The 26,858-nt window shown below is 31.9% G+C and overlaps 1 protein-coding gene across 1 annotated transcript in view; it reads left to right on the top strand.

The window, feature by feature from the left end:
* l(2)34Fd (nucleolar protein 10 lethal (2) 34Fd) overlaps positions 1-26,858 on the top strand; it is a 75,870-nt gene that overhangs the window by 10,002 nt on the left and 39,010 nt on the right. The window contains exons 3-7 of the mRNA XM_085816145.1: positions 6,744-6,809; positions 8,152-8,212; positions 16,199-16,284; positions 18,749-18,827; positions 23,986-24,135. Coding sequence (XP_085672271.1) covers positions 6,744-6,809; positions 8,152-8,212; positions 16,199-16,284; positions 18,749-18,827; positions 23,986-24,135 — 442 coding nt within the window. The remainder of the gene's footprint in view (positions 1-6,743; positions 6,810-8,151; positions 8,213-16,198; positions 16,285-18,748; positions 18,828-23,985; positions 24,136-26,858) is intronic.

Raw genomic sequence — 26,858 nt, 5'->3', positions numbered from 1 at the left:
AGCCACAAATTGGAAAATTTTTGGATATCGCAAACCAAAGGTGAAGTTTTCCAATTAATTCACTTTGTAAAGAAATATAGAGAAATAATAAATGAAGATGATATAACAGAGGTTTTTTTTTATTACGTTGACAATGGCCCAGTCATCAGTCAATAAATGGACAACAAAATCTGTAGTATGGTTCTAGATCCAGAAAATGCAACTACTGATGGTGAGGAAAGTGACATTACTAAAAATGCCACTACTGATAGTGAGGCTATTGAAAACAAAAAAATTTAGATTGACAAGTTAGTCGGAATTCTCGACACGTTAATTACAGGACTTGAACAATGAAACTAAACAAGAAATTATGTCTATAGAATTAAAGAAAAAGTACTAGGAAGAAAGGAGGAGAGAAAAAAAAAAAAAAAAAAAAAAAAAAAAAAAAAAAGAAGCAACTTAAACAACTTACATTGAAAGAAAAGTGTCAAAAAGTAAATAAATATTAAGCTTTTTTTCCTAAAATTTTAGACCCTTTAGATCACAAATGCTTCATTATTTCATAAGTCATGATTTCATATTTTTTATTTCGTAATTGCTACATGCCATCTTATCAGATTTAAACTGACCCAGAATCCCAAATCCAGAATTGCCAAAGTACTGTCAAGTTCTGTTTCCGGACTTTGTACTGTATTATTATGAAGAGTCTTTATATTGTTGATTCCATAAAATACATAGTTATTAATGGCTCAAATGCAGTTTAACCCACTGCTTGGTGATTTTTTTTGAATGGGCAATAAATGCTCCAACAGAGCTAATTCGATATTTTGAAGGTGTGGAAACATCTTGCATTTCCGTGCATGTGTTTTTACCATTTTGTAAACTAGCTATTTTATTGGCAATCTGAGATGATGTAGGAGTTTATTTGAAATCTTTAATTGTTAATTGCTGTTTGATTATCTAGCTATTTCATTGTCGATCTGAGATTATGTAACTGTTTATTTGAAATTTTTACTTGTTAATTTGAGCAGTTAATTAAGTTGGCATTTGAATGTTCTTATGTGGTGGTTCTCAATTGAGTGTTTTTTTTTCCCTCCCATGTGTGGTTTTGCCATTTTTCTGCATATATTTCATTAGCTGGGCCTGTCGCTATGGGCTTATCTGTGATGCAGAGAGAGGTGAGTGAATGTACTACATCTACATTTATTACTTTATTGGAAGTGCAAAGGAAACATGCCATGATTGAATGGTGTATGAAAGTTGGTTTGATTGCTACTTGTTTTGTTTGTCCGAAGTGTGGTGATCATATGCATTTATGTGAGAGAAAGGGAAGTAAGGAGGGGTTTGAATGGCGATGTAGAAAGCAAGGACCTATGAATGTGCATGGTGTTTGTCGGAGTATAAAGAAAGGTTCCTGGTTTAGCCATTTAAGTTTATGTGATATATTGATAATTACGAGGTGTTGTTTTTTGAAAATGGGAAATGAATCTCTGATGCAAGAAGTGAAAGTGCATGAGCATTCTGCTGTTGATTGGTTTATGTTTTGCAGAGAAGTGTGTATGATGACTGTGGTAAGTGATAGTGTTAGTTGATTGGTGGTAAAGGAGAGATAATTGAAGTGGATGACAGTAAGTTCGGAAAAATGAAGTATGGAAGAGGGAAGCCTGTAGACAGTCATTGGGTAACAAGTGGTATAGAAAGATAAACAAGGAGATGTTTTTTTAGAGAGATTGAGAATAGATCAAAGGTGAGTTTGAAGAGAGTGATAGTTGAATGGGTGTTGCTGGTGTCAACTATGGTTTCAGACTGCTGGAAAGCATATGGTGAACTAAAAAATTTTAGGTTTTGAATATCTTAATGTCAACCACAGTCTGCACTTTAGGGATCCCGAGAAGGGTGTGCACACTAATTCCACAGAGGAAACTTGGTTTGGAATCAAAATCATTTGTGTCACAGTACAAACCACATAGATGGTGAATTTGATTCATATTTAGCAGAATATATGTGGCAAAAATGGCACAACCAATCATTGAGTGATGAATATTATCATGCGTTTTTAACAGTAATTTTAAAGATTTATAAAACGGGGTAAATTTTCTTATAACCCCCCATCAAAAGGACTTCCCAGTTTTTATGAAAAGGGTAGGTGAAAAAATTTTTTCTTTTATGTTTAAAGTTGCTTATTTTTAATATTTTGTTAGCTTTTTTTAAAAAAGTTGTGCCTTTTGTTAAAGTATTGGTTCTTTCTTCGATGCCTTTTTTTTTTACGTTTATGCGGAGCGTCTTGGGGATTACAATTCCAGAGACATTGCACAGAAACATGCCTAATTTGGGATTTTCAAAAAAATTGCCAAGCAGTGGTCTAAAGCACATTTTCAGGTTAATAACTATCAATTACTTTTTCATTGTTTTTCTTGAATTTCTGTTTTAGATATGAATTGTTTCCATGTTTACAAGATTCATTGAAAACTGCAACCATCTAATATGGCCATCTAATGAGTTAGCGATTTTCTAAAACATGCAAAAATAACCAATTTGGAGAATTGGTGATTTTTCAGAAATGTGCCAAACTGGACTTAATATCTAGTTTTACCGATTGTAACATATGGGCTACCTACCTAAGGGGATAGATGCACTCATAGCTTACTTAGGAAAACTGACTTGTACCCACATTATAATACATGTGAAAAATCACGAAAACATCCATTTAAATTTGTTTAAAGTAGCAGTATTTTATGATTTTTATCACTTAACTGCTGTTGCTTCCTTCAAAAAAGTCATTGTGTACAGTACAAAGTCCAAAATCCGGATGTCCATTATCCGGAATGATCCAAAATCAAAGCCACAAACATTTTTTTTTTTATATCAATGCTTTACGCGTGTGCATTTGACTTTTCCTTCTGTAATAAAACATGTAGAGATTTTCACTTAAAAATTCTGATTCTTAATTTCACTTAGGCACTAAATAAAATACCCATTATGGAAAAACAATCATGTAAGCATAAATTTGCGAGATTAATAATTTGGCTCCGTAGCTGAGTGTTTACTTGGCATACATCTCAAACCCAAACATTCACCTATTTTATATCCCTGACACCGACCTGGCGAGTCATTATTTATTATATTTTGCTTTCATCACTGCATTTATCAATACATGACAGCTTCAGTAATAACTCATGCTGGGATGTCTAAACTTTTTTTATATTAATAATTGAATAACAAGTATGGCAACCTTTTATGCTAACATTATGCTTGGCGATGATCATAGACAATATATTTTGTTAATGGAACTCATAGGCCAAAAGACTACATTTAGTGCTATTTTAATTAAGAATAACTGATATGTTATTCACCATAAACCCAGAAGTGGCGGCAGAAATTAGGGAAGCATCGAGCAGCAAAATTAAGAGATGAGAAGTATTTATGATTTAGGGAAAGCACTGTGATCCAAAGTTTAGGCACGTTGAAAATTTAGAACTTAGGAAAACGTTTTGTAGCAGAATTTAGGACCCGTACAGACTGCACCAAGCGGTATCGAGTGCTGGCTCTAGATAAAGCCTTAAGTATATGTGGGAGTTTATTTATTCAGGACTCGGATTAGTTTGAAGCATGTGCAAGAAATAAACATAGGTATAGTAAATAACTAATACGATTCAGGCTTAGTTCAGTACGCAATAGGAGCAAGACAAAATTTAGCAAAACAACTTGGCTTTCGTCACCAATCTTGTGATACACAGCCAATAATGTATAACAGACATACATTATTAAGCTAGGCTAAAATTATCTTTACTGATTCTAAGGCATTTCAATGAATGTAGCAGACTGCGCTGCTCCCTGATCTTCTAATTTGATCCAGCTTATGATTTTTTGCAGACTGTTATTATTACAGCAATTTTATAAAAGCTAAGCTTGAACTTATGATTATGTAGAAAACAGTTTCCAATTCTGGAGGTGCGAAAGTGAAACAATGTTTCGATGTACATTAAACAAAAAGTCGAATTGCTGCAAAACATTGATAAAGGCATATCCGTCTCAAAATATGCAAGGAGTATGCCATTGGAAAGTCCACTGTATATGACACAAGAAAAAAGAAAAAGGAACGTTTTTCAATTTTTTGTGGAAACATCTCAAACAACTCACATTGAAAGAAATGTTTAATAAAGTAAACAAATAAATAAAGCTTTTTTTTTTTTTTTTTTTTTGTTTGTTTGTAAATTTTGATACCCTTTAGGTCACAATTGTTCTTTATTTCATAAATTACGATTTCATATTTTTCATATTTTTAATTGTATAATTTTTGCATGCCATCTTACCAGATTTAAATTGATGATCTATTATCCGGAAAAATCCCAAATCCAGAATCGCCGAATTCCCGACCAGTCCGGATTTCAGACCTTGTACTGTATATTATTTACTTTTACCTGCATATCTACTGTGATGTATGCTGTGGGGGAAAAAAAAAAAAGGGGACAATTCCATCCATATCTTCTGTTCTAGTGGGCCAATTGACGAAATTGAAATTGTGTTTTCCATGTCTCAAAAATGTGACTGAGTGTGTAAGAATGTGATACACTCTTAGACAAAAAACGACGTACTATGACACACCAAGAAGATATAAAGCAAATTGGACACAAATAGATATGCATATGGGTTTTGACGGAAAATGCAAAATTTTACATTTTGGCTGCCAATGAATGAACGGTTGTTGCTACAGCACATCTGATCTGCACAACTGGCGGGATATTTAAGAGGAGAAATTACGATTTCAGGTCATAAATTCTTCACAACAAATCAGTTATTCTTAATACCAAACAGCACTAAATTACTTATGAACATCATTCACAAAATCTCTTTTTAGAAATGTATGTTAAATTGATTTTTGTCAATTCACTTAACACTTTGCAATGCATTTAGCTTAAGTTCATAAGTGTTGCCAAGTATAATGTCAGCATAAAAGGTTACCATGCTGTTTGTTTTCAGTTATATATATTTAAAACAGTAATGTTTCAGACATCCCTGCAAAGTCATTTTTCAGGTTGGCTTCAGTTGATAGTCACATAGTGATCAAAGCAAAAAATAATAACAAGTGATTCACCATGTTGGTGTAAGAGTTTTAGGATACTCAGGCATAAAATCAGTGATAAACTCTTGTAGAATGTTTTGGTTTGAGGTATGTGCTGAACAGTAAGACAGTTATGGAGCCAAATTATTGCTCATGCACATTTATCCTAATAAATTATCATGTTTCTTCAACATGAATATGTTTTATTTAGTGCAAAGTGAAATTAAGAATTGGGACCCTCCACATGCTTTATTATGTAAAAATGTCTACTGCACATGCATGAAGCATTAAGTGTATGCTACTCCTGGAATCTAGTTTGGTCTAGATATTTGATCTTTCCGGGTACTGCATGTTCAGATTTTTGAATTTTTTATTGTATTAATGAATTTTAGGCAACTACTTGTTTTAAGCATATTAGAAAGCATGAAGTACTTATTTAGAGAATTTTATAAAGAATTTTATAAAGAGCAACACAAGTATCACTCACAGATATTTCAGTTTTATTCTGTTAGTTTTAAAATCTCAAGTGAATATCTGATCTTCCGAAACACCAACCAAAAAGTGGCAAACTTATGCTGACTTTAAAGAATATTTGTGAAGTCATTATTGCCAACTAATTTTTCGGCAAACTAATGCATGAAAGACAACGGCCATTTTCATAATGACAGCACACTTAAGAATTCCATACAAGAGCAACCAATCAATAAAATAAAATTTAAAAAAAAAAAAAAAAAAAAAAAAAAAAAAAATTTGGAAGCATGGGTAATAAAACACTTAAAAAAAAAAAAAAAAAAGTGCACAAAACTTGGCATCTGTGAAGTTAACAGCGAAAACAGACGTGCTGCATGCATACTGGGTTGTCATGTAAATGCATTTTGGTAACATCATGGATTGCCATAAAACTATTTTGGTAACATACTGCTTTGCCTCATGACTATTTTTTTGTAACTTTTTTTTTGAGTCTGGAGGATATAGATACAGATATTCAGAAATTACCAATATTATTGTTAGGGACATCAACACTTCAACATAGCGAATCATTTTCTTGCAATATCAGTATAAAATCTATGAATTTATTATGCTCTTCAGGCCTTATGACAGTGTTTTTTAAGAATCCTAATAATATTAGTAAACACATTAATATATAGTGTGGTTGGAAGTTGGCTTCTGTCATAGATGCTATCTAGCTAGCTTTCTCTTTATCAAACTAATGCTTATATATAATTAAATCATGCTTTAATAGTTAAGTGATATAATGAATTAAACTGAAATATTATGTTTTATTCAAATTCTATTACATGTGGTATTTAATCTTAACATTTCTTGGCCCCACCAGTGGCTATATGGTTAAAGAGTGCTGAATAGTATTACTTTATCATGGCTTCAAAACCAAGCGAACAGGCTAGCTGCATGGGTGGTTTTCATGGGTTTTCCCATGTATAACAGGAATATGGGTCACTTTTCATCAGGAAGTCTACTATGAAAGCATCTCTTCCCTTTGACAGATAGTCCCTTGTGTGCTTTGCCAACTACATTTCTCATTGAATGAATTTTCTGCAGTTTTTGTAAATGAAGAATTTCTTATTCTCATAAGTTACTTAAAATATTAAGAAATTATTTATATATTTTTATGCAGTTTTGAATTATAATGAATTATGTCTAGCCTTTTTTTAAGTTGAAAATGATTTTATCTTTATTCCAGCTCAGAAATATATCGTCTTAACCTGGAACAAGGAACGTTTCTAAATCCTTACCAAACAAATGCAAGGTAATAAAAAGTGATGTTTTTGACTTTTCTTATGTGTGGATTATGCAAAAACTTCTTATAACATTTTTTGATATGATTTTAATTTAGCTTTGACCTAGGCTGATTGCATATAAATTTTTAAATTAAAAAGCATAAAGTTTGATTTTCTTCAAATTGTACAGGTTTTCAGTAATGTTTTCAAATTTATTGGTGTTTTTATTTTTGTGAGCTGTATGATTAAATTTAATATGAATCTATTTTACTTAACATTTCTCTTGCAAACTGTTAGGTCATTTCAAAAGTTCTGTTGTTCCTAGCAATTTTGTTTTCTGGCAGACACATTTTATTTAATAGAAAAGAGTGTGATGCCGATTGTCATATCGATGGGTGTTTGATACAGGTATTGCAGTTAAATTACATTGCTGTGAATTATGGTTTGAAATGGCAAGTGATCTATCAAGTGGCTGATATAAGTGTTGCATGCTCGACAGATTTTATAAAGGAAGCATGGTGAAACTTGTGGTGGAAGTGTTAATAAAATGAATTTCTCATTGATGAGTATAAGGATATACAAGAGGTGAATGTAGTGAAAGATACTGCCCATTTGGTGGAAACAGTGGGCTGTTATTCACTATGAGCTTTTCAATCCTAAATGCACAGTAACCTCTGAATTTTGCTGTATTCAGAAATGCATTTAAGTTGTGTGAACTTGCCAGCAGAAAAGTCCGACTACTACACGATAATGAATGTTCAGTCATATGCAGCACACAACAAAAAATTAAGTGTTTGGTTGGAACTTTCTACATAATGCACCTTATACCCTAGGCTTTTAATGCCATCTGATTAATTACCATTTATTTCAGTCTTTGTAACAGTTCTTAGATGCAAAAACATTTCCAAGATATAAACTGTTAAAATGGGATATTAAAAACTATGTTCACTCTAAATCCCCTGTGTGTTTTCAACATGATATTGACAGACTAATTTCTAAATGAAAAAATGTGATAGACAATGATTATGACTACATATTGATTAATTAGTTTTTTTTTCCATATGACATGACTTCAAAGTATGCCTCTAAAAGCAACAGAACTTTTAAAATGGCTTAATATGTTCTGTTCAGTGCTGTGCTCATGTTCCAAATAAACCAAGATTTGTTTATTTTTAATATACTTTCTTTAATATACTTGTCTTTTAGTACTTTTCATCAACATGCTTCAAAAGCTATGAAAAATAATATTGTTGAATCATAGCATAATTAATGTTACATTTGTCAATTATAAGTTATGTTAAATTATACCGCTTTCTTCATTTTCTGCTAAATGCTTATAACATTTATTGAAAAGTCTGATTTCTTTTTCAGTTCTATTAACAAAATTGTGGTCCATCCTGGTTATGATCTAATAGCATGTGGCACAGTAGAGGTATACTATAAAATTTTGTTGTTTCATCATTAAAAAAAATTAACCATTCAATTCTCACATAGGTCCTATTTACATGCTATGTTTTAAATTTCTTTCTTCTTAGAAAGATTCCCTGATTATATTCAAGTACATCAATATTTTTGTAAAATATTATGATAGTATGAAAAACATTTGTTTTTCAAACAAAATGATTTTAACAGTGGAGTGTTCAGCTTTTTGAATGATTATGCCTGGCATGAGGTGTTTTAAGTTGCTTATATAAATGCATTGCATTAGGTTCGAAGATAAGTATCTTTCTGAAAGTGCCAATTTAAGATAAAATACCTTTTTAAAATTTTAATTATTATTTATTTATTTTGTAATAAAACCTTCTTTAACATAGAAATTCTGGCTTTGAATGAATATGGGTACTTTTGCATCTTACAAACATCAGTGCAGTTGGTTTTGGCCAATTTGCATTTTAGGGTTGCCATAAAATGCAAGGGACATTTGGCAAGAAATTGCCCATTTGGCGACAAAATTGGAGATATACCAAGGATGGATGGAGAACCTTCTGGAACGAATTCTTACCGATTTAGTCCAGAATGTTCTCGAACACAAGCCGAAAACTATATAAACCCTGCTGGTCCACAGTCAGTGTGTGAGAGTGCCTCGTCTAGAGTGTGAGATAGTTAGTATCAAGTGGGCCTCGTCTAGCGAGCTGACAGTACTCGCTCAATGACTAACTGTCAAAGTCTAGCGCCGAGTTGGTCGTCGTGTGCATTGAGAGAGTCTCAGTGTATCGTCGAGAGAATGTGTTGAGCTCCAGGAATGACTGAAGCAAAGAGTCGGGAACTATGCTCTGTGTCGTCGAGTTCATCGCAAGTTGTAGCGTAGAGAGTCTTGAGAGTACGTAGAGTTCCGAGAACGACCCAGGAGAGTCGGGAGCTGTACTCTAGTGATTTGTTGTGAAGCTGTCTTCACCGTGATAGCCTGAAGGCGGTGTCGCTGATTGTTCCAGCGTGTTTATTGTAGATCTTCGAGGGCTGTAAAAAGTGACATTGGAGCTGTCCTGATTAATATTGGCTAAATAAATTGTGTTTCGATACTTCATCAAGTGATGTCATCGTTATTCACTCCAAATCTGCACGAACCCTGTACTAATGTAAAGGAAGAAAATGTTATTCTTATATATTTATTAATACTGTTTTAAATAAAACATATATAAAACTGAAATTTGGATTTTATGTCATAAATTCAGCAATCAAGTGTAATTTTAAGAAGGGGTGTAAGTATGTTTTACACATGAGCACTAGCATTATACATAAACACAGATTGGGAGAGCATGAACTAAAAAGGGAAGTATTTGATTTAGTTAAAAATAATTCCCATATTATTTCTTATATTCTTTAAAAAATTATTTATTAAGTAGTTTGCTTCTATTCTTTTAAGTTTTGAAAAAAAAAAATTGTTGCATTATTCTCTGAATTGCAAATTAGTTAAATGGCCATGCACTTACAAACATCATTGCAGTTGCCTTTATAATATCTGCAACTTAAATCCAAATATTATCCAAAGGAGTACGTGCCATTTCTGTATCATAAACTGACCAATTTAATTACATTGATTGTAATAAAGAATCAGTAGAATCAGTAGTAGTAGTGTAAACAATCAAGAAAATAACTTACAGAAAAAGTGGTTCTTTGATGTGTACAGAATGCAAATCGAACTTTAATTTACAATGAATAAGAACATAATATGTAATTTTTGTTTTGTAAGTTTTTGCAAGCTTTTGTAAGGCATTCCAATTTATATTTCAGATTGTTACAAGTGTTCGTTATGTAAATGGTACCAAGATTATCAATGAATCACCAATGTCAAATCACCAATCTTCAAATGGCTGGCAGCTTTAATGATGATCATTTGTAGTTTGCTCATGACAAGAAGAGCTCTGAGTAGAACATTTGTTTCATTTTCTTTTTCAAATAAATGTTGATGTAATCATTCGTATTTCTTTTATCACAAGAAGAGCTCTGAGCATCCCATGTGTTAATGTACATTGGTGGAAAATGAAATTCTAACACAAGAAATCAGTTTAGGGGACTGAAATGTAGACAAAGTATTGCTGTCTATGTAACATACTTATTTGATTAATGTTTCAAGGTCACAGGTTAAAGTACAATTAAAGCTCAACTATCTGGAATGCTCGGGAAATCCAAGAAAATTCCAGATAACTGAGCATATAAAAAATACAGTTCACAGTAGAAAAGCCAAATGAATAGAAGAAAAAATTCTGTTTTAAAGTTATAAGAAGAGTTACTTTATTTGTTATCAACTTGAATATCAAGTTTGAAAGAAAAAAAGAGCATTTTAGACATAAATGGCAAAGAAAAAGATACTCAATTATAAAATTCTGTTAGCCATAAAAAGTGGCAGAGATCTTGCCAAACTTGCGCCAGTTATTCAGACAGAAGTTTGTGGGAACAGATTGCTCTTTATTTAGTTGATCAACATATACAAGTAAAGGGCATAATATATAAAAAAACTGGTACTTTAACACAAGCACCTTGGTGCGATTTGGCAATTTTTTAATAATGAAAAAGTAAAAATTATTTATTTGGTGCAAGTTGGTGGTTTTTCGCACCTTTTTTTTTTATGAAAGATTCTCAAACTATGGATATTTATTTTCAGTAAACATTATTAACATATGAAAAGAAAACACACTTTAGCAATTTAAAACACAAATTTGAATTATTAAATAAATATTAATTAATACATTATAAAATAAAACACATTTTTCTTCAAATCTTTCTGTAATTTTTTTTCTGCTATTCTTCTCTCAAAATAAACAGTGGTTTGCTTTCCCTTAAAAAAATCTGAGAATTATGGAGACTTGATTGCTTGCAGTCCTCAGCAACAGTAGCTAGTGAGGAAACATATTTCCTTATTGTTCTCTTTAGAAAAATTTTGGCAAAATCTGAGTTTCTGTAGAAATTTTTCTGAAGTTTCTTCCATTGCTGGCAAATTCCACCAGCTCATATTTTAAAACTAAGGCAAACAGTATCATGATTTGTTTATAAAAATCTGTTTTCCTTTTAAAAAAATCAAAGAATTTTTAAGACCTGACTTCTTGCAGTCATCAGTAAAGTGGCTATTGAGAGGGAAAACACATTTCTTTGTTGTTTCCTTTGGAAAATTTCCGTAAAATTCTTTATTCCTGTAGCATTGTTACCTCAGTTTCTTCCATTTCTGGCAAATTTCACTAACTCATATTTTAAAACTAAGTTTAAGGCAAATAACATCATGTTTATAAAAACTGTTCGAATATGGAATAGGCAAAAAAAGAATGCATACCAAAATTAAATTAAACTTGACTGATCGATTGTCATGAGCATGGTTGCCAGAGTTTGGTATATTCTGAAAATTTAGCGACTTCTACTAAGGTGGCTTTAATACATAAGTACCAGAAATCTTAAATCATGTGTCATAATTGTTTACATTACACAGCTAGTGCTTTTTCTATTTTCATATTTTCATTGCATATATTTTGATGCCAGGAATTTGAAAATAGTCTACTGCATACTGTTCCTCTGAAGACAAGTCCCAAGTTCTAATAATTTTCTAAAAAAGTGATTGAAAAATAAATAAGCAGTAGTTAACTTGTATAATTTTTCTCAGAAATTCAGATTTCCGCTTTACATAAAGTCAAAGCATTATGTCATGCTTATCTATTATTGGCACTAGATCACAGTGTTTGGTGATGTTTTGCTTGATTCAAATTGCATGTTTTATAATGAAGTTATAAATCTTACTCACATTTGAATGCTAGATAGTCAGGCTTTTACTGTATGTGTGAGAAGAGACATTTCAGATGGGAAATGATGCTACATTAATAACGACTTTATAGTAGACATGATGTTGAATGCAAGCATGGAAATGTGCATTCTGTTGTACAGGTGCCTTACGTCATTTTCTACACTGGTGTAAGAAATTAAGAGAATTTTAGAATTTTCATATCTGATCTACGATCTCCAGAACTACTGGAAAAATTTTAATAAAATTTGTTGTGAATATAGGTTAATATAATACAAACAAAATAAACATTCAACAGTTATAGTAGACACACATGTTTGTGTATAGCACTCATCGAAGTCTGAAGGTCTGAAACAGTGGTTGCAGAAGACACAAATGAAATGGGTTAATAGGGGGGTGTGGTCCCTTCTTACAGCCATATAGGCCTCGCAATGTGATGTCATACCAATCCATGTGGCGAATATCCTCACTCTCGAGAATTTCGTCGACCAGAAAAGCTCTATGTGGACGTACGTTATCATCCTGTAAGATGAACTCAGGGTCCTCTGTACTCCGGAAAAGGCAAACATAGGGCTCCAAAACCTCATCCTTATACCTCACACCAGTCACAGAGCCTCTGTCAAAGACGTGGAGAGGTGTGCGGTCATTCAACATGATGCCTGCCCAGACCATTACACCGCCATAATTCTTGATTTCACGGACTTTGGAGGGTAGGTAGCAGGTCCCTGGCTCTCTCTCTCTCTATATGAAAGTATGGCGAGAATCGGTGTTTAGGCTAAAACGGGACTCGTCGGTGAACAGAAAGGTCGCCCATTGCTCCGTACTTCAATCACTATGATAACTGCACAATGCTAATCGGACTCTCCTTTCCATAGATGTGAGCGAAATGCAAACAGCCTGTCTTCTGGAAAATAACCATCTCTCATTCAGTCTTTTGGAAACATTCACCCTTGTTATGCGGGTTTCTGTGATCCCGAAAGAGCTGAGAAACTGTAGCCCCTCTGTTATGTCTTGCTAAAATGGACAAATAGCAATCTTCTCTGGTCGTCATGGCTCTTGGACGACCTTGTCCAGGCTTTCTCTTGATGGATCCAGTATCCTGGAGCTGTTTCCATGCGACTCTGGGTGTTAAATTAAACTCTCTGCATATCTGGACTTGCGATTGGCCTGTCTCTAGCCTCCCCACAATTTGCCACCTCATTCCATAATCTAAACATTGATGATTACTTATTTTTATTGCTCCGATGTGAATTTAACTGATTGCTGCAAGATAACACCAAGAAATTTGCTGGGGTGTGCTAGCGAACACAATTTGTCTTATCCTCTATGCGCTTATAAAGCCTGCTTTTCTGCTCGCTCGGCCTACACACATGTGTACGCTTACACATTTGCCATACAAGATTTGCATTTTTGTCTTTTTTTTTTGTTTTCCCTTCAGTTCAGTTCTTTCCATGCAATTCGATAAAATATGCAAATTCTCTTAATTTATTTCACAAGTGTAGTTTCACCAGTTTCATGCCTGTGGCACTTTCAAATCAGCAATAGTCTATGCTGGTTATGGATGATGCTGGCTTTGTCGTCCAGTCATGTCCCATGTGTGCTTGATTGACAAAACATCAGGTGATCTCACAGGCCAAGCAACATGTTGACACTGTAGGGCATGTTGGATGATAACAGCAAAATGGGGACAAGCGTTTTTCTGTTGGAAATTGCTCCCTGAAATATTACTTAAAAATGGTACAATGTTGAATGTTATCGAGTGAAATATTACTGGTGAAATCAGTCTGATGGACAAGTTTATTGTCAAGTTGTGTAAGATAACAATGAGAATGATCATGCTGCCATAGGAAATTGATCTCCAAGCCATAACTCCTGGTGTAGGTCCATTATGTCTACACTACAGAAGCTTGGTTCCAAAATGTTCACATGGTCTTCTTGTAGCCAACATACAGCCATTACTGGTGCCAAGATAAAAACAGCTTTCATCGGAGAACATAACTGATCTCTATTCCATTATCATTTTGAACTATAGCTTGACACCACCAAAGACACAGGTAGCAGTGATGTGGAGTTAGTGGTGTGGCTGCTACAGGAATTCTGGTATTGAGCTATCCTTCAGGTAATAGGTTTGTTACAGTTTGGTGTGTCACTGTGGTGCCAGCTAAAGCTCAAGTGTCTGCTGCAGATGCAATCTAGTGTGCCACAGACATGCAGGGAATACTGCTGTCTGTCTTTTGAGTTGGTAGCATGTGTGCAGCCGGATGTTGGTCTTTTTAAAACACAGTCATGCACAGTGGATGCATCCCTGCCAGGTCTTTGTGCCATATCACAAAAAGAAAATCTCACCTTCTTGTAGCCCTGTTACACAGTCTCATTCAAATTCAGTAAGCTTCTCATAGTGCCTTCTTTGTCTTCTTAAGAAGACGTCCGTGATTCAAATCTCACTCGCCATGCCAAATCTGGAAGTTAAATACAGCACATGAAGTTTGTGTATTTAAAGCAAATGTAATTTACATGTTGATAGTGCTGCTACTAGTGCCACACTTATTTGTCTAGGGCAAAATTTGAATAAATGTCATCTTTCAGGTGTACGAACATGCTTCCCAAATTTTATTTATGTGACATATCTTCTTCTTGTGTTTGGGATTTTAATTTCCGTCAGAGTATTTAAAAAAAAAAAAAAAAAAAAATCTGTTTTTTGATTTATTGAAAAGTGAGGAGGAAGCTTTCTGTGAAGAAAAATGCATTTGAATATACAATAATGGCCATTAAAAAGTGAAAGCATTTGAAGGTGCAACATGAAAAGTTGTAAGTGAAAAGTGAAGGGAAAGCATGTGTTTTGACAAATGGTTCAGCAGTTTCAGAATATTGTTTGTGAAGACACAATGATTTCTTTACTGTTGAACAGAGGAACTAGCATTGATTAAGTGTTAGGTGAAGTGATTCAGCCTTTACAAAGCACAATTACTGATTGGACCAGTTTTATGAGAGAGATATATTCTGTGATTCAGTCTGACAACTAAATAAGTGAATAGGTGGTTCTGAAAAAGTTGTGGTCATAAATGAAAATCTGTTCATATGGGGGGAAAATGCTGGCGGGGGTCTTCCATAGCACTGTATAGTTGGCGGGTTGTTCTGAGAAACTGGTGAGTTCTTTCTCACACAATTTCCAAATCGAGAGGCAACCACACTTATGACAAAAATTGATCATCACTTGCAAGGAAGACTGATGATTTATTCAGACTATTGGCTTGCATATCAAATAGATGAATTGAGAAAAGCTAGTTAAAGAAATTTTACCCTGAACCTTGAATTTATTTTGTTGTTCCAATAACAGCTGTTGATACTCAAAATTATTGAAAGACTAGTAGAATCAAAAATAGAACTAATAGAAATAGAACTAATAAATATAACTAATAAAAAATAGACTAGTAGAATAAAAATCAACGGGGCATAGTTCGCCATCTTTGGGAGTGACATCTTGTAGATTTCACATAGCATAAGTCCTTGGGATAAAATGCTTCTGATTTTATATTAACGGCAATTAAGGAAACATAGCATCCATAAAGTTGTATGTGTATGAGAAATAAACATGAGCTTCATGATAATCCTAGTGCCAGCTTGGCACCTACAAAACAGAGACTCTAATAATAAGGAAATACCTGAAAAAATTACTTAAAAATGAAAACTAATTTTTTCTTGTCTGATGTATCAATATTGGTTAAAATTCATTCTATTAATTCTACTTTACTTTCTTCCCTCCCCCTTTTTTTAAAGTCAGTGGATTTTATTACTGTATTTGTATGCGAGTGTATCAGGAAAACTACTGTTATCTAGCAGGAATTCTCATTTGCTAGAATTCCATTTCATAAAGATAAATTGAGATAATTAAATTGACTTTTTTTTTGATACACAGAATTCTATTATATTTTATTTAAAACATTTTTTCTTATCTATATCAGTCTTATCTGTTTTGTTTCTTATAAATTTTTAAATGTTCCGTTCTGCAAAAACAAATGTGGAATCTAATAGATTTTTATCTTTTACATACAATGTTAACACTTGTAAAACATTTAAACAAATTAACTTTAATACTGAACTAAAAAAAATAGGATTATTGATACATGTTTTTTTCTTTCACTTAGCTGTTGATATACTTCAAATAAATTCCATGATTATATTTTATATTTTCAGGGAAAAGTAGAAGCTTGGGATCCCCGAATGAGACAGAGAGTTGGAATTTTGGATTGTGCTCTCAGTTGCATGGCTGATAATACATTGTAAGGTATACTTTATGCAATTTCTTTTAGGTCTGTGCTTATATACAAAACGCAGATAACTCTGATATCACTTTAATAACATAAATACTAACAAACTATACTTCATCTAAGATTCTCTGCCGTTAAAATTGCGAAATTTCCGAGATTAAAAGAAAGGAAATTGTGTTTTATACTTATAGCTTTGAATTATGCCTTAAAGCATCATATTTATCAATAACAAGATTTTAAATTTTGTTGCTTTTATACAGGGTGGGGCAAATAAAAGTGGCTCGGAGAACAGAGTTCCTCTATTTTCCTTGCCACTTTTATTTGCTCCACCCTATATTATGTGCATATACTGCATTGAGAAATAAATATTGAGAAATATGTAGTCATAAAATATAACATGCATTTGTGGATTGTGTATGAAATATGTATTTACAAAAATACTATTAAAATGCTTCACCAGTGTCTTTCAAATTTCAGAATTTATTAAAATACAGTTTTTTTCTGTTCCTATTTTTCTCTGTTAATTTATTGTTTTATTTAGAAGAATAAAATTTGAAATTCCATAGAATGTTTCCTTTTGCCTGTTTATTATTCTTTATTATTACAAAATTAAAAGCTATATAGAATATTAAGAAAAAGATTACATTATCGTAAATGACAAATTGGAGTTTTTTCAGGTTACTTGGTTTAACTGGCAACAAAAGTGCCAAGGAAAAAATGTTGCCAATTTTAGGTGCTATACATATGTGATATTTTAAGGCTTAGGTGAAAACATAAAGAAGACGTTAATCAAAACTGAACTGATGAATCAACATCTTTATTTTTACACACGTCAAATCATCTCTTTGGCAGACAAAATATTGTTATGAATTTGGTATTTAAAAAGCTAATGTTAGTTCAATTATAAATTAAATGGTTTTATTTCCTTCGCAGTGCAGTGCGTGACGAATAATTGAAAATACAAGAGTGCGTGCATTAAACATTTAATAAATATCTCTTTTTGATTTCGAGAAAGTACTAGAAAATTCTCGTGCACAATTTTAAAATCTTATAAAAGGAGGAAAACCTTTCAGTTCGTTGTAGTTACTTAGTTTGTTGTTGTTTAGAAAACTGCTCTTGTTGACTGTAGCGAATTCACGGATTAGCTTTCTCTAGCTGTTTTGAATTAAGTTCTTTTGAACGTTTGAGTAGTTAGAAGATAACTACTGTGAGATATTGTAAAACTGAAAGAATATCTGAGGGAATTTAAGCATTTTGTGATAATAATAAATTTTTTGTTCATTTTTCATTGGACTTGTGCATTTATTTCGTAACGAACACGTACGCACGCAACAATTTTTGGTGTCAGAAGTGGGATACTTTGAATGCCAATAACAAGAGCGATGGAAGAACAATTGAGGCAGCTCATCAGTGCATTTGCTGCGTTCCAAGAAAAGATGGAAGCTGGCCAAGCATCATTTAAAGAAGAAATGAAAGAAAAGGTGGGTGCTGGTCAGGAAAAGATGAAAGATTCTGTTAAAGATGAGATGAAATCAGTCAAAGAGAAAATGGATGCTGGTCAAAAATCTGTTAAGGAAGCTGTTAAAGAAGATCTGTTAAAGATTTTTGCATTATTCAAATTTCTGGGCAACTGCAACACTTTTACCAACATTCATTTATTCAGCTATATACTTTTCTCATGCCTTCTTCTCAAAGATTCCTAATTTTTATTCTCTATTCAAACAATTGATCCTATTGAGCATCATCCTAAAGAAGCATATAATTTAAAGCTTCATCTTCTTAACTTCATGTACTAACATCTTTCATTGTTAGTCCTGTTGGAATAAAACACTAATACAAGAGTACAAGATTTGCATGACACCCCAAGAAGCAAATTTCCACAGAACAGTGAAGAGACTTTTCTTAGTAACCTGTTCCTTTTTCAAAAATATAGCCTCTGAGAAGCTAGAAGTTTTGTCCATTTCAGAGAGTGTATCACTTTTAAGGAATCTGTTTTATGAAATCGAGATCCGACTTACTATGTGCAATAAGCTATATTCTTCAATTTATCTCCTGATTAAAGATTAATAACTGAAAACAGTATGTATTTGCATTTTATTTCGAGTAATTGTAAAAAATTTCTTTAATAAAAAATATTTTACTGACTATTAGCATAAATATATTATAATTGAAATATTGTTTTTTGAAAAAAAAAAAATGTAATTGTTCATCTGTATATGTGTGACAGCATGCTGTAATCTTGATGTATTTATATTTTTATTTGAAAAAAAAAAAAAAAAAAGTCTTTTTTAAGTCTGTTTAAATTTAAAAAAATAAAAAATACAAAGATAGAATTTTCTATTTCTCTCTTTCTCCACACCTTTTTGTCTTTCCTTTTGTTTTTCTCTTTTTGTGTTTGTGTGTATCTATAAACTTCATTTTGTATAAGTTTTATGAGATAGAATATTGTATTAAATTTAATTTATTTATATTTCAGTGTTGAAGGTTTCCCATCAGTAACTGCATTGTCTTTCAAAGATGGTTTAACTCTTGGTGTTGGCACTTTTACAGGACAAGTAATGCTTTAAAAATATCTTTGTATATCTTATCAGTCATCGGAGAATGTGGACTTTTCATATCCTTCCACAATGAGCTGTATTTATGTAGATTATTTGTTTACCTTGATTTGAATGGTTTTTTATACTGTTTTTCATAATATTTAAATCATGAGAATAATTTCTATCTTACAAGAAATGAAAGAAAATTAGAAATAATAGTAAATTAGTGTCCTGAGTAAGAATAATACTGCTGTCAAACCTGCTAGCTACCCGTAATTGCACATCAGGAAAAAAAAAAAAAAAAAAAAAAAAAAAAAAAATCCAGCAATCTTTTCTTTTGAGACATCAGATTGCTTGATTTGCGTGAAAGCCTACATGAGATAGTGAAATATTTTTGACAGTGCATTAAAATATCATACTTATGTACCTAGAACATAGCATCCAGTGAATTTCATCTAGGAATCCACCTGCTTATATTAGTATTGCAAGACACTTGTACTTTAGAAAAGTTTCTTCTAGTATCATACCTCATTAGATGTAATAACCCTATTAGACAATTACATTGATGGAACATACAAATATGTAAATTTTTCAAACAGCCATAGTAGCAGCTATTTATTTCTTAAAAAATAATAGTAGTATAGATTAAATGCTAGAAAAGTTTATGAAATTGCTCTTCTTTTAACAAAATCTATTAAAAATTTAACAGTATGCTTTTATAATTATGATACCAAAAAGAGCAAAATTGCTGTCTTTAACCCTTTGGCGCACAATGGTCACGCCCTGAAACCACTAATTTTCGATTTTTTTCCCATTCTTCTTTCCGAACTATTTGAGTGAAAACCAATTGCTTGCTTATCTTTTACCTTTAAATAACGCAAAATTACTCCAATACCATACATTTTTTAGGTCTTAGTTATTCAAATTTGCCTTTTAAAATTCATTTTCAATGAGACAGAATAACTTCATTTTATTAATATTAATGACTTTAAATTTCAAAAGTTATTCATCACACATAATTATTTCTCATGATTATTCTTATTATTTTAGGCACATAATTTGCCTAAAAATTTGACTCAAAACAAGCAAATTTACATTACAATGTTAATTTACATTTAATGTTGATGTCTAAAAGACAGTATGTTAGAGTGCAGGCAGGGTAGATCTTCAAAAGATAGGCCAAAATGGAAATTACATAGCAGTTTCAATATGGATATTGAAAAAGAATTAATTAAATAATTTAAGTTGAAATCTCTTAAATCTTTTAAAAATTTCTTAAATTCCTTTAAGTTTTATTTTTATATGAATTACAGTGTTAACTTGAAAAATATCTCAAATTTATCTTGTCTAATCAGGAATATGCTTTATATGTAATAGCAAAAAAGTATGGAATGGAAATCTTGTAATTGGGATAAAAGTGGCCCTGCTAATCTTACAGTTAATTTTGATTTATGAATTTTCCAATTTATATGTTATGCGCATAAGCAGTTTCAGAAAGCATTTTATATTATAAATATAAATGAGTAATATATAATTATGTGTTTGCATTAAATTAGCTTTATCATACATACTGGCTTAGCCTTTTAATTTAATATATATATATATATATATTTGTATTTTATTATGGGGATAAATAAAAAGTGTGAAGATTCTCCTTTTTTTAATTATTATGTATGCTTTTTTGAGTAACTTTACATTAATTTAGAAGTCAAATAACAAAAATCAGCATTATATGTGCAGATTTTCACAGTTTTTGTTGTTTGTTTTCTACGAGTAAATTAATACTTGTTTGGCATGTTATTGTATCTTAACTTTGTATTGATAATCATACCTATCATAATATAAGTGGTATTCAAACTGTATTCACCACCAAATGGGGTCACAAATATTTATAATAGGACTGCAAGATGGAGAAAAATCCTAAAAAATCTCATTATTTATCAAACTGATGGTATATAACTAAATTTGATGCTCTTATTGGGGTTTGCAAAATTGTTTCTTTGACCATACCATACATTTGAATAACACTTGTCTATTGGTAAATTCAGATTGGTCATTCACCGCCAAATGGGGTCACAAATATTTATAATAGGACTGCAAGATGGAGAAAAATCCTAAAAAATCTCATTATTTATCCAAGTGATGGTATATAACTAAATTTGATGCTCTTATTGGGGTTTGCAAAATTGTTTCTTTGAATTGTTTGCATTTTTATGGGGTTGCACTGAATACCACTTGTCTGTTGGTAAATTCAGATCGTTTTTGAAGTGAAAGAAAATAATAGGTTTTTCACACGTTGAATAATATTTATTGTAGTATATAATTTCCATAGTTACTTATGACCTTTAGCCACCACACACAATTTTTAAAAAATGTCTTGGCATTAAAGCTGAAGAGCACATATAGTGCTTGACTGACATCTACTTCAGTACTGAATATTTTCCCTTCAAAAAATTTTACAAGGACCAAAACAAGTACTAATCAGAGGGTATTAGGTTTGGGGAGTATAGTGGATGTGGTAAAATTTCTGAGCCTAGCTCTGCGATTTTCTCGTGAGTTACAAAAGCAGAATGTAATTTGGCATTATCATGGTGCAATCTGATGTGTTTCCCATTGAATATCACTGGCCTCTTTTCTTTAACTGCTTTGTTTAAATCGTTCATTTGTTGTCAGTATCTCTTTGCCTTTGAGCTTTTTGTTAAGTATCAAAAGCTTGTTTTGATCCCTGGATTTTCCACCATGTACACAGCATCCTCTTATTCAGGCTCAAGGTCAGTTTAATGGTGGTATGGGCAGGTTCAAGATCACTATATGCTCTTTTCCTAATGTTGTTTTCATAGGTAATCCACTTTTCATCACCAGTTATCATCTTGTCCAAGAAAGATTCATTTTATTTCAAGCAAGCAGAGATGAGCATATGACTTCTGAACGATGCAAATTTTTGTCACTTAACTTATGAAGCAAACATCTGGAATATTTATAGACCAATCCTAGTTTCCAAATATGGTCTGAAATGGTTTGTTAAGCTGAGTTAAGTTTTTCTGCTGTCTCTGAAGTTGTCACAAAAGGGTTTTGCTCTATCATGGTTTTGCCATTGATCAATGATAGCTACCTAGAAGAGGGCTTATCATAAAGGTCGAAATCTTCTTCAAATTTTTTGAATTATCTCCTGCACATTCTATCTGAAACAGCATCTCCACTGAAAACTTTTACTTAATTTCAATATGCTTCTGTAACATTTCTTCTCTGCTGAAATTCATATAAGTGCTGTGTAATAAGTTAATTGATAGTCAATGTTAGCATGATCGTATCTAACTTAATAATGATATGATACACTTTTGTTTCATTAAATTCAGAAGAGCACATGTGTAAAAATGCAGTGATAAAAAGAGACATATATGTCTCAAATGAACACATGCCTGCCTGTTGAAACTTGATTAACCATTATCAGATACCACTTTCTGGTAGACCCAATGGAACTACTCTTATATGCGCCCTCAGGTTGCCAACTTTCTCGCCAAACGTTTTTGGCGAGAAACTCCATGCCATATTTCTATCAAAATTTTTTGTCTACATTTCGAACTGTAAGCCTAAATTGTCTCCAAAAACACGGTTTTTGCACGTGCAAAACCATGTTTTGAACACACAATTTAAGCTAAAAATCCAAAAAAAACCAAAAAATTTAGATAGCAAAAACATAAAATTTCTAACCAAAAATATTTGACAAGAATCCATGTACACAGCGATATGTTTTAACTTCAGAAAACATCTACAAATTGCACAATCTAGGCAACGAACGAATCTACGAACTACGCACACCTTGCTTAAATTTCAAAGAATACCATGTACACAGATTCCTGTTTAAACTTACAAAAAATCTACAAATTGCACAATCTAGGCATTGCACACAAATCAACAAAATAAACTAAAATAACTAACAATTCAAAAAACAACAATAACAACAGAAATTCATAGTAAAAAACAATGAACATAACATTCTACAAAATAAAACAATAAAATAAAATGCACTAACCATAATACATTCGTTAATAAAATTTCACCAGTCACACAACCTCTGTGAACAAAAGTGCCATAATTTTGCTATATCACATATCTTTCTGTGATTCAAAATCTTGAAAGTAATGATAAAAACTTCCTTCAAAGTTAACTTACTACACGAAAACCATGATCTAAATCTTAAACTCCGCTGACAGCCACATACTTTACCAGCAAGCATTTAACTGCAAATCCACACACGCCCTTCTTCGTCCGAGTTCTCATAGCAGCTCTGCATTTCGGACTCCATTTTAAAAGTCTGATAAGATAATACATTTCGATCCTCATAAACACACCCGTGAACAAAAGACTCATTAACAACTCCAACATCGTACCTTTTAATATTAAATTTACTTTCCACACAATCTAAAATACGTGACTGAAATCTTACCTTCACGTCTATCAATGCAACATAGGTCATTTCAAAACACACACGAAATGAACCAATGAGCAATTAAACCACTCCAGCAAAAGAGTTTTCTTGGTAAAAAAATGAAAACAATTTCCAATTCCTATAAAACAACTGCTACTGATATCACTACAACTGCTCTCAATAATTGCGTAAAGTATACTAACAAACAGCAGCGTCTTCGCATTCTCGATACAAAACAAGAGAAGCGCCATATTTTTGGCATACGACAAGTGAAGCGCTAGCGCTTCACCGGACTTAAACGAATAAACTGCTAGTAGTTTTTTAAATTTCATTTGTATTTTCTTCAATATAAAAACAATTGTTTCTGTAGAAGGTAGATATATTCTGGAGGAATTTAATAATATATACATATGTAATATATATTATGTGTATGTATATTATTATTATTAATATCTATATCTATATATGTAATCCATCTTATAGTAAGAAACACAAATTTATCTTACATTTATTCATATTAAAAGCATACACAGAAATTAATATATTTATTATGTTATTTTTCTTTTGTGCTCAATAGATATTTCCTGAGAAGTTATTAATTGCTATAATTAATAATGAATTTATATCTGATGCATTTGTTTTATTGAAAAGTTGAGGTAGTAATTATAAAAACTTGCTTCACATGAAATATAGCTAATTTTTAAGCAATAATATTAACAAAACCTTACAATTAATTATTGATTTCAGATTTTATTATATGATGTAAGGACCAATAAGCCTTTTATGGTGAAAGACCATATGTATGGACTTCCTATAAAAAATGTGGAGTTTATCAAAAGTGAGGAGCTTGTAGCATCTCTTGATCCAAAATGTGTTAAATTTTGGAAGCAAAAAACAGTATGTATTAATTTTTTGAAAACTCATATCAAATAATATTTTTTTAGAAGTCTATTTTAAAGATTTGATTTATCTGTGCTCAAAATTTTTTTTTAGTCACATTTTGAACATTTACAAGAGAGTTGGCTAAAAAATTGATGATATTTATATTATATTACATGCCATGTGACATGCCCCTCCGTCTATTGAAAACGGCGTATTGTGTCCACAAATGGGATAAATGTTTAGCTTGTACATAAATTATAATTATAGAATTAATGCTAAATTATAAAGATTTTTTAATTTCAGTTTTTTCTAAGTACACATTTTAAAAAAAGTATAAACCAAATATTTTATAATTCTGTTAAGTGTCAGAAGTGCTTTTCCACAAATGTGTAATTAACTGATGTGTAAGCAGTAGCTGTTTTTTTGGGAGGTATTTCCTTGGATTTCAGTGTAGTATAATGAATTTTTCATTATTTACTCATATAGCATAAGGAATGAAATAACTGATTCAAGAATTTATGAGAGAGTTTCTTACAAAATTAGAAGGGTAAAACCATAGATAGAGTTGTATTATATGATAGAGTACAAAGTCCGATATCTGGACTCGTCGGGACTTCGGTGATTCTGGATTTGGGATATTTCCATGTATTAGATTGTCAGTTTAAATCTAGTAACATGGCATGCAAAAATTATAAAATTAAAAATATGGAATCATTATTTATAAATTAAAGCGCATGTATGATCTAAAGGATATCAAAATTTACAAAAAAAAAAAAAAAAAAAAAGCTAATTCTTTGTTTGTTTGTTTTATTAAACATTTCTTTCAGTGTAAGTTATTTAAGTTGCTTCGTTTTTTATGCTGATACTTTCTTTTTAACTCTATAAACAGACATAATTTCTTGTTCCGTTACAAAGTTCACAAAGTTCCACTGTTCAAGTTCTGTAATTGCCGTGTTGAGAATTCCGACTAACTTGTCAATTTAAATGTTTTCATTTTCAATAACCTCCTTGTCTCTTTTTTCACTATTGATAACGTTATTTTCTGGATATAGAACCATACTACAGATTTTGCCATCCATTCATTGATTGATGATTGGGGTATTGTCATCACAATGAAAAACATCTGTTATATTATCTTCTTTTATTACCACTTCTCCACATTTTTTTACAAAATTAATTAATTGGAAAATTTCACCTTTAGTTTGTGATATCTGAAACCTTCAAATTCGCTGCTATCATCAGCATCATCTTCACCATAGAATATGGTAGTTGGTAATAAATTATGCCAAGCATTTTTTAAAGTATCTGGAGACACATCCCACAATCTTGTGATGCTTCACATGACAGATTTTATGCTAAAATATTAAAAAAATTCTTAAATATTCTTGTCATTGTTCAAGAAATTTAGCATGAGTTTTAAAAATGCTATTTTATATTTGTATTTCAGCACTTGCACTATTCTGGTATCCATAGGCTGAATAATGGAAGTACAATTTTTAGGAAAGAATAATACGAATACATTATCTTTCACTAAAACTTTAAGTGAAGTATGAGCCGAACAGTTGTCTACAATCAGAAAAATTTTTGCGTCATCAGATAAACCAACCATATTCAAATGTTGCTGTACCTCGGATATAAAATGATTTTCAAACCAATCATTCATTAACACTTGTGTCATCATGTTCTTTTATTTGCACAATATATAATGGAGAAAATCATTACTCCTTTAAATGGTCGAGGTCATGAATTTTTCTGATTATGAAAAGTTTGCACTTGTGCGTTTCTGCAGCATTTGCACATGCTGAAATTGTTATTCTCGCTTTGGAATCTTTGACACCAGGTAGAGCCTTTTCTGTAGATGTTGTTAAGGTATTTATTTCGCAGTACATGTTGCCAGAAAAGACCAGTTTCATCAGCATTTTAAATTTGTTCTGCCTATAACTTTTCACTAGTAAAGCATTCAGTAAATTCATCTGCAGATAGTTCGGTAGCTTCAGTCTCATCTGAAGCTTTTTCACCTGAAATTTTTAACTGCCTTTTACCATGGTGATTTTAAAATTTGGTTAATCAATGTGTCAAATATGTGCACTTAGTTTTTAAGTTCATTTCTTCATAATTTGATTGAGCCATTTCATATTTTGGCTTGAGCCATTAGCATTGGACCCATCAATGGCACACCCTCGCTACTATGCTGTCTGACCCATTCAATCATCACTTTGTCATGATCGTCACTTTTAGCATAATGAACAATTTTTCTGTTATTCATTGCAAGTGGGGTGTCGGAAGCCACAAAAAATTCAAAAGCTCTTTTTTCTTATGCTATACTTCTTGCATAATTTTGAGACAGATATAACTTTATCCATTTTTTTGCAGCTATTCCACTTTTTTGTTTAATGTACATCAAAACACGCTTTTGCTTTGTGAATCCTCTTGCAGCTCCAGAATTAGAAACTCTTTTCGACATAATCAAAAGTTCAGGCTTTGATTTTCACAAAATTGCTGTAATAATAACAGTCTGCAAAAAATAATAAGCTGGATCACATTAGAAGATTAAGGAACAGTGCAATTTGCCATATTAACTGAAATTCCTTAGAATCAGTAAAGGATAATTTTAGCCTAGCTTAATAATGTCCGCTATAGATTATTGGCTATGTATCATCAGATTGGCAAAGAAAGACAAGTTGTTCTGCTAAATTTTGTCTTGCATCTATCGCAGACGGAGACAATTAAGCCTGAAA

The sequence above is a fragment of the Stegodyphus dumicola genome, chromosome 1, assembly GCF_044657685.1.
Source record: "Stegodyphus dumicola isolate Sdum_Otavi_A_Nest chromosome 1, ASM4465768v1".
Lineage (NCBI taxonomy): Eukaryota > Metazoa > Arthropoda > Arachnida > Araneae > Eresidae > Stegodyphus > Stegodyphus dumicola.
Note: the sequence above shows the minus strand (reverse complement) of the source record. Positions and strands in the feature narration are given on the sequence as shown.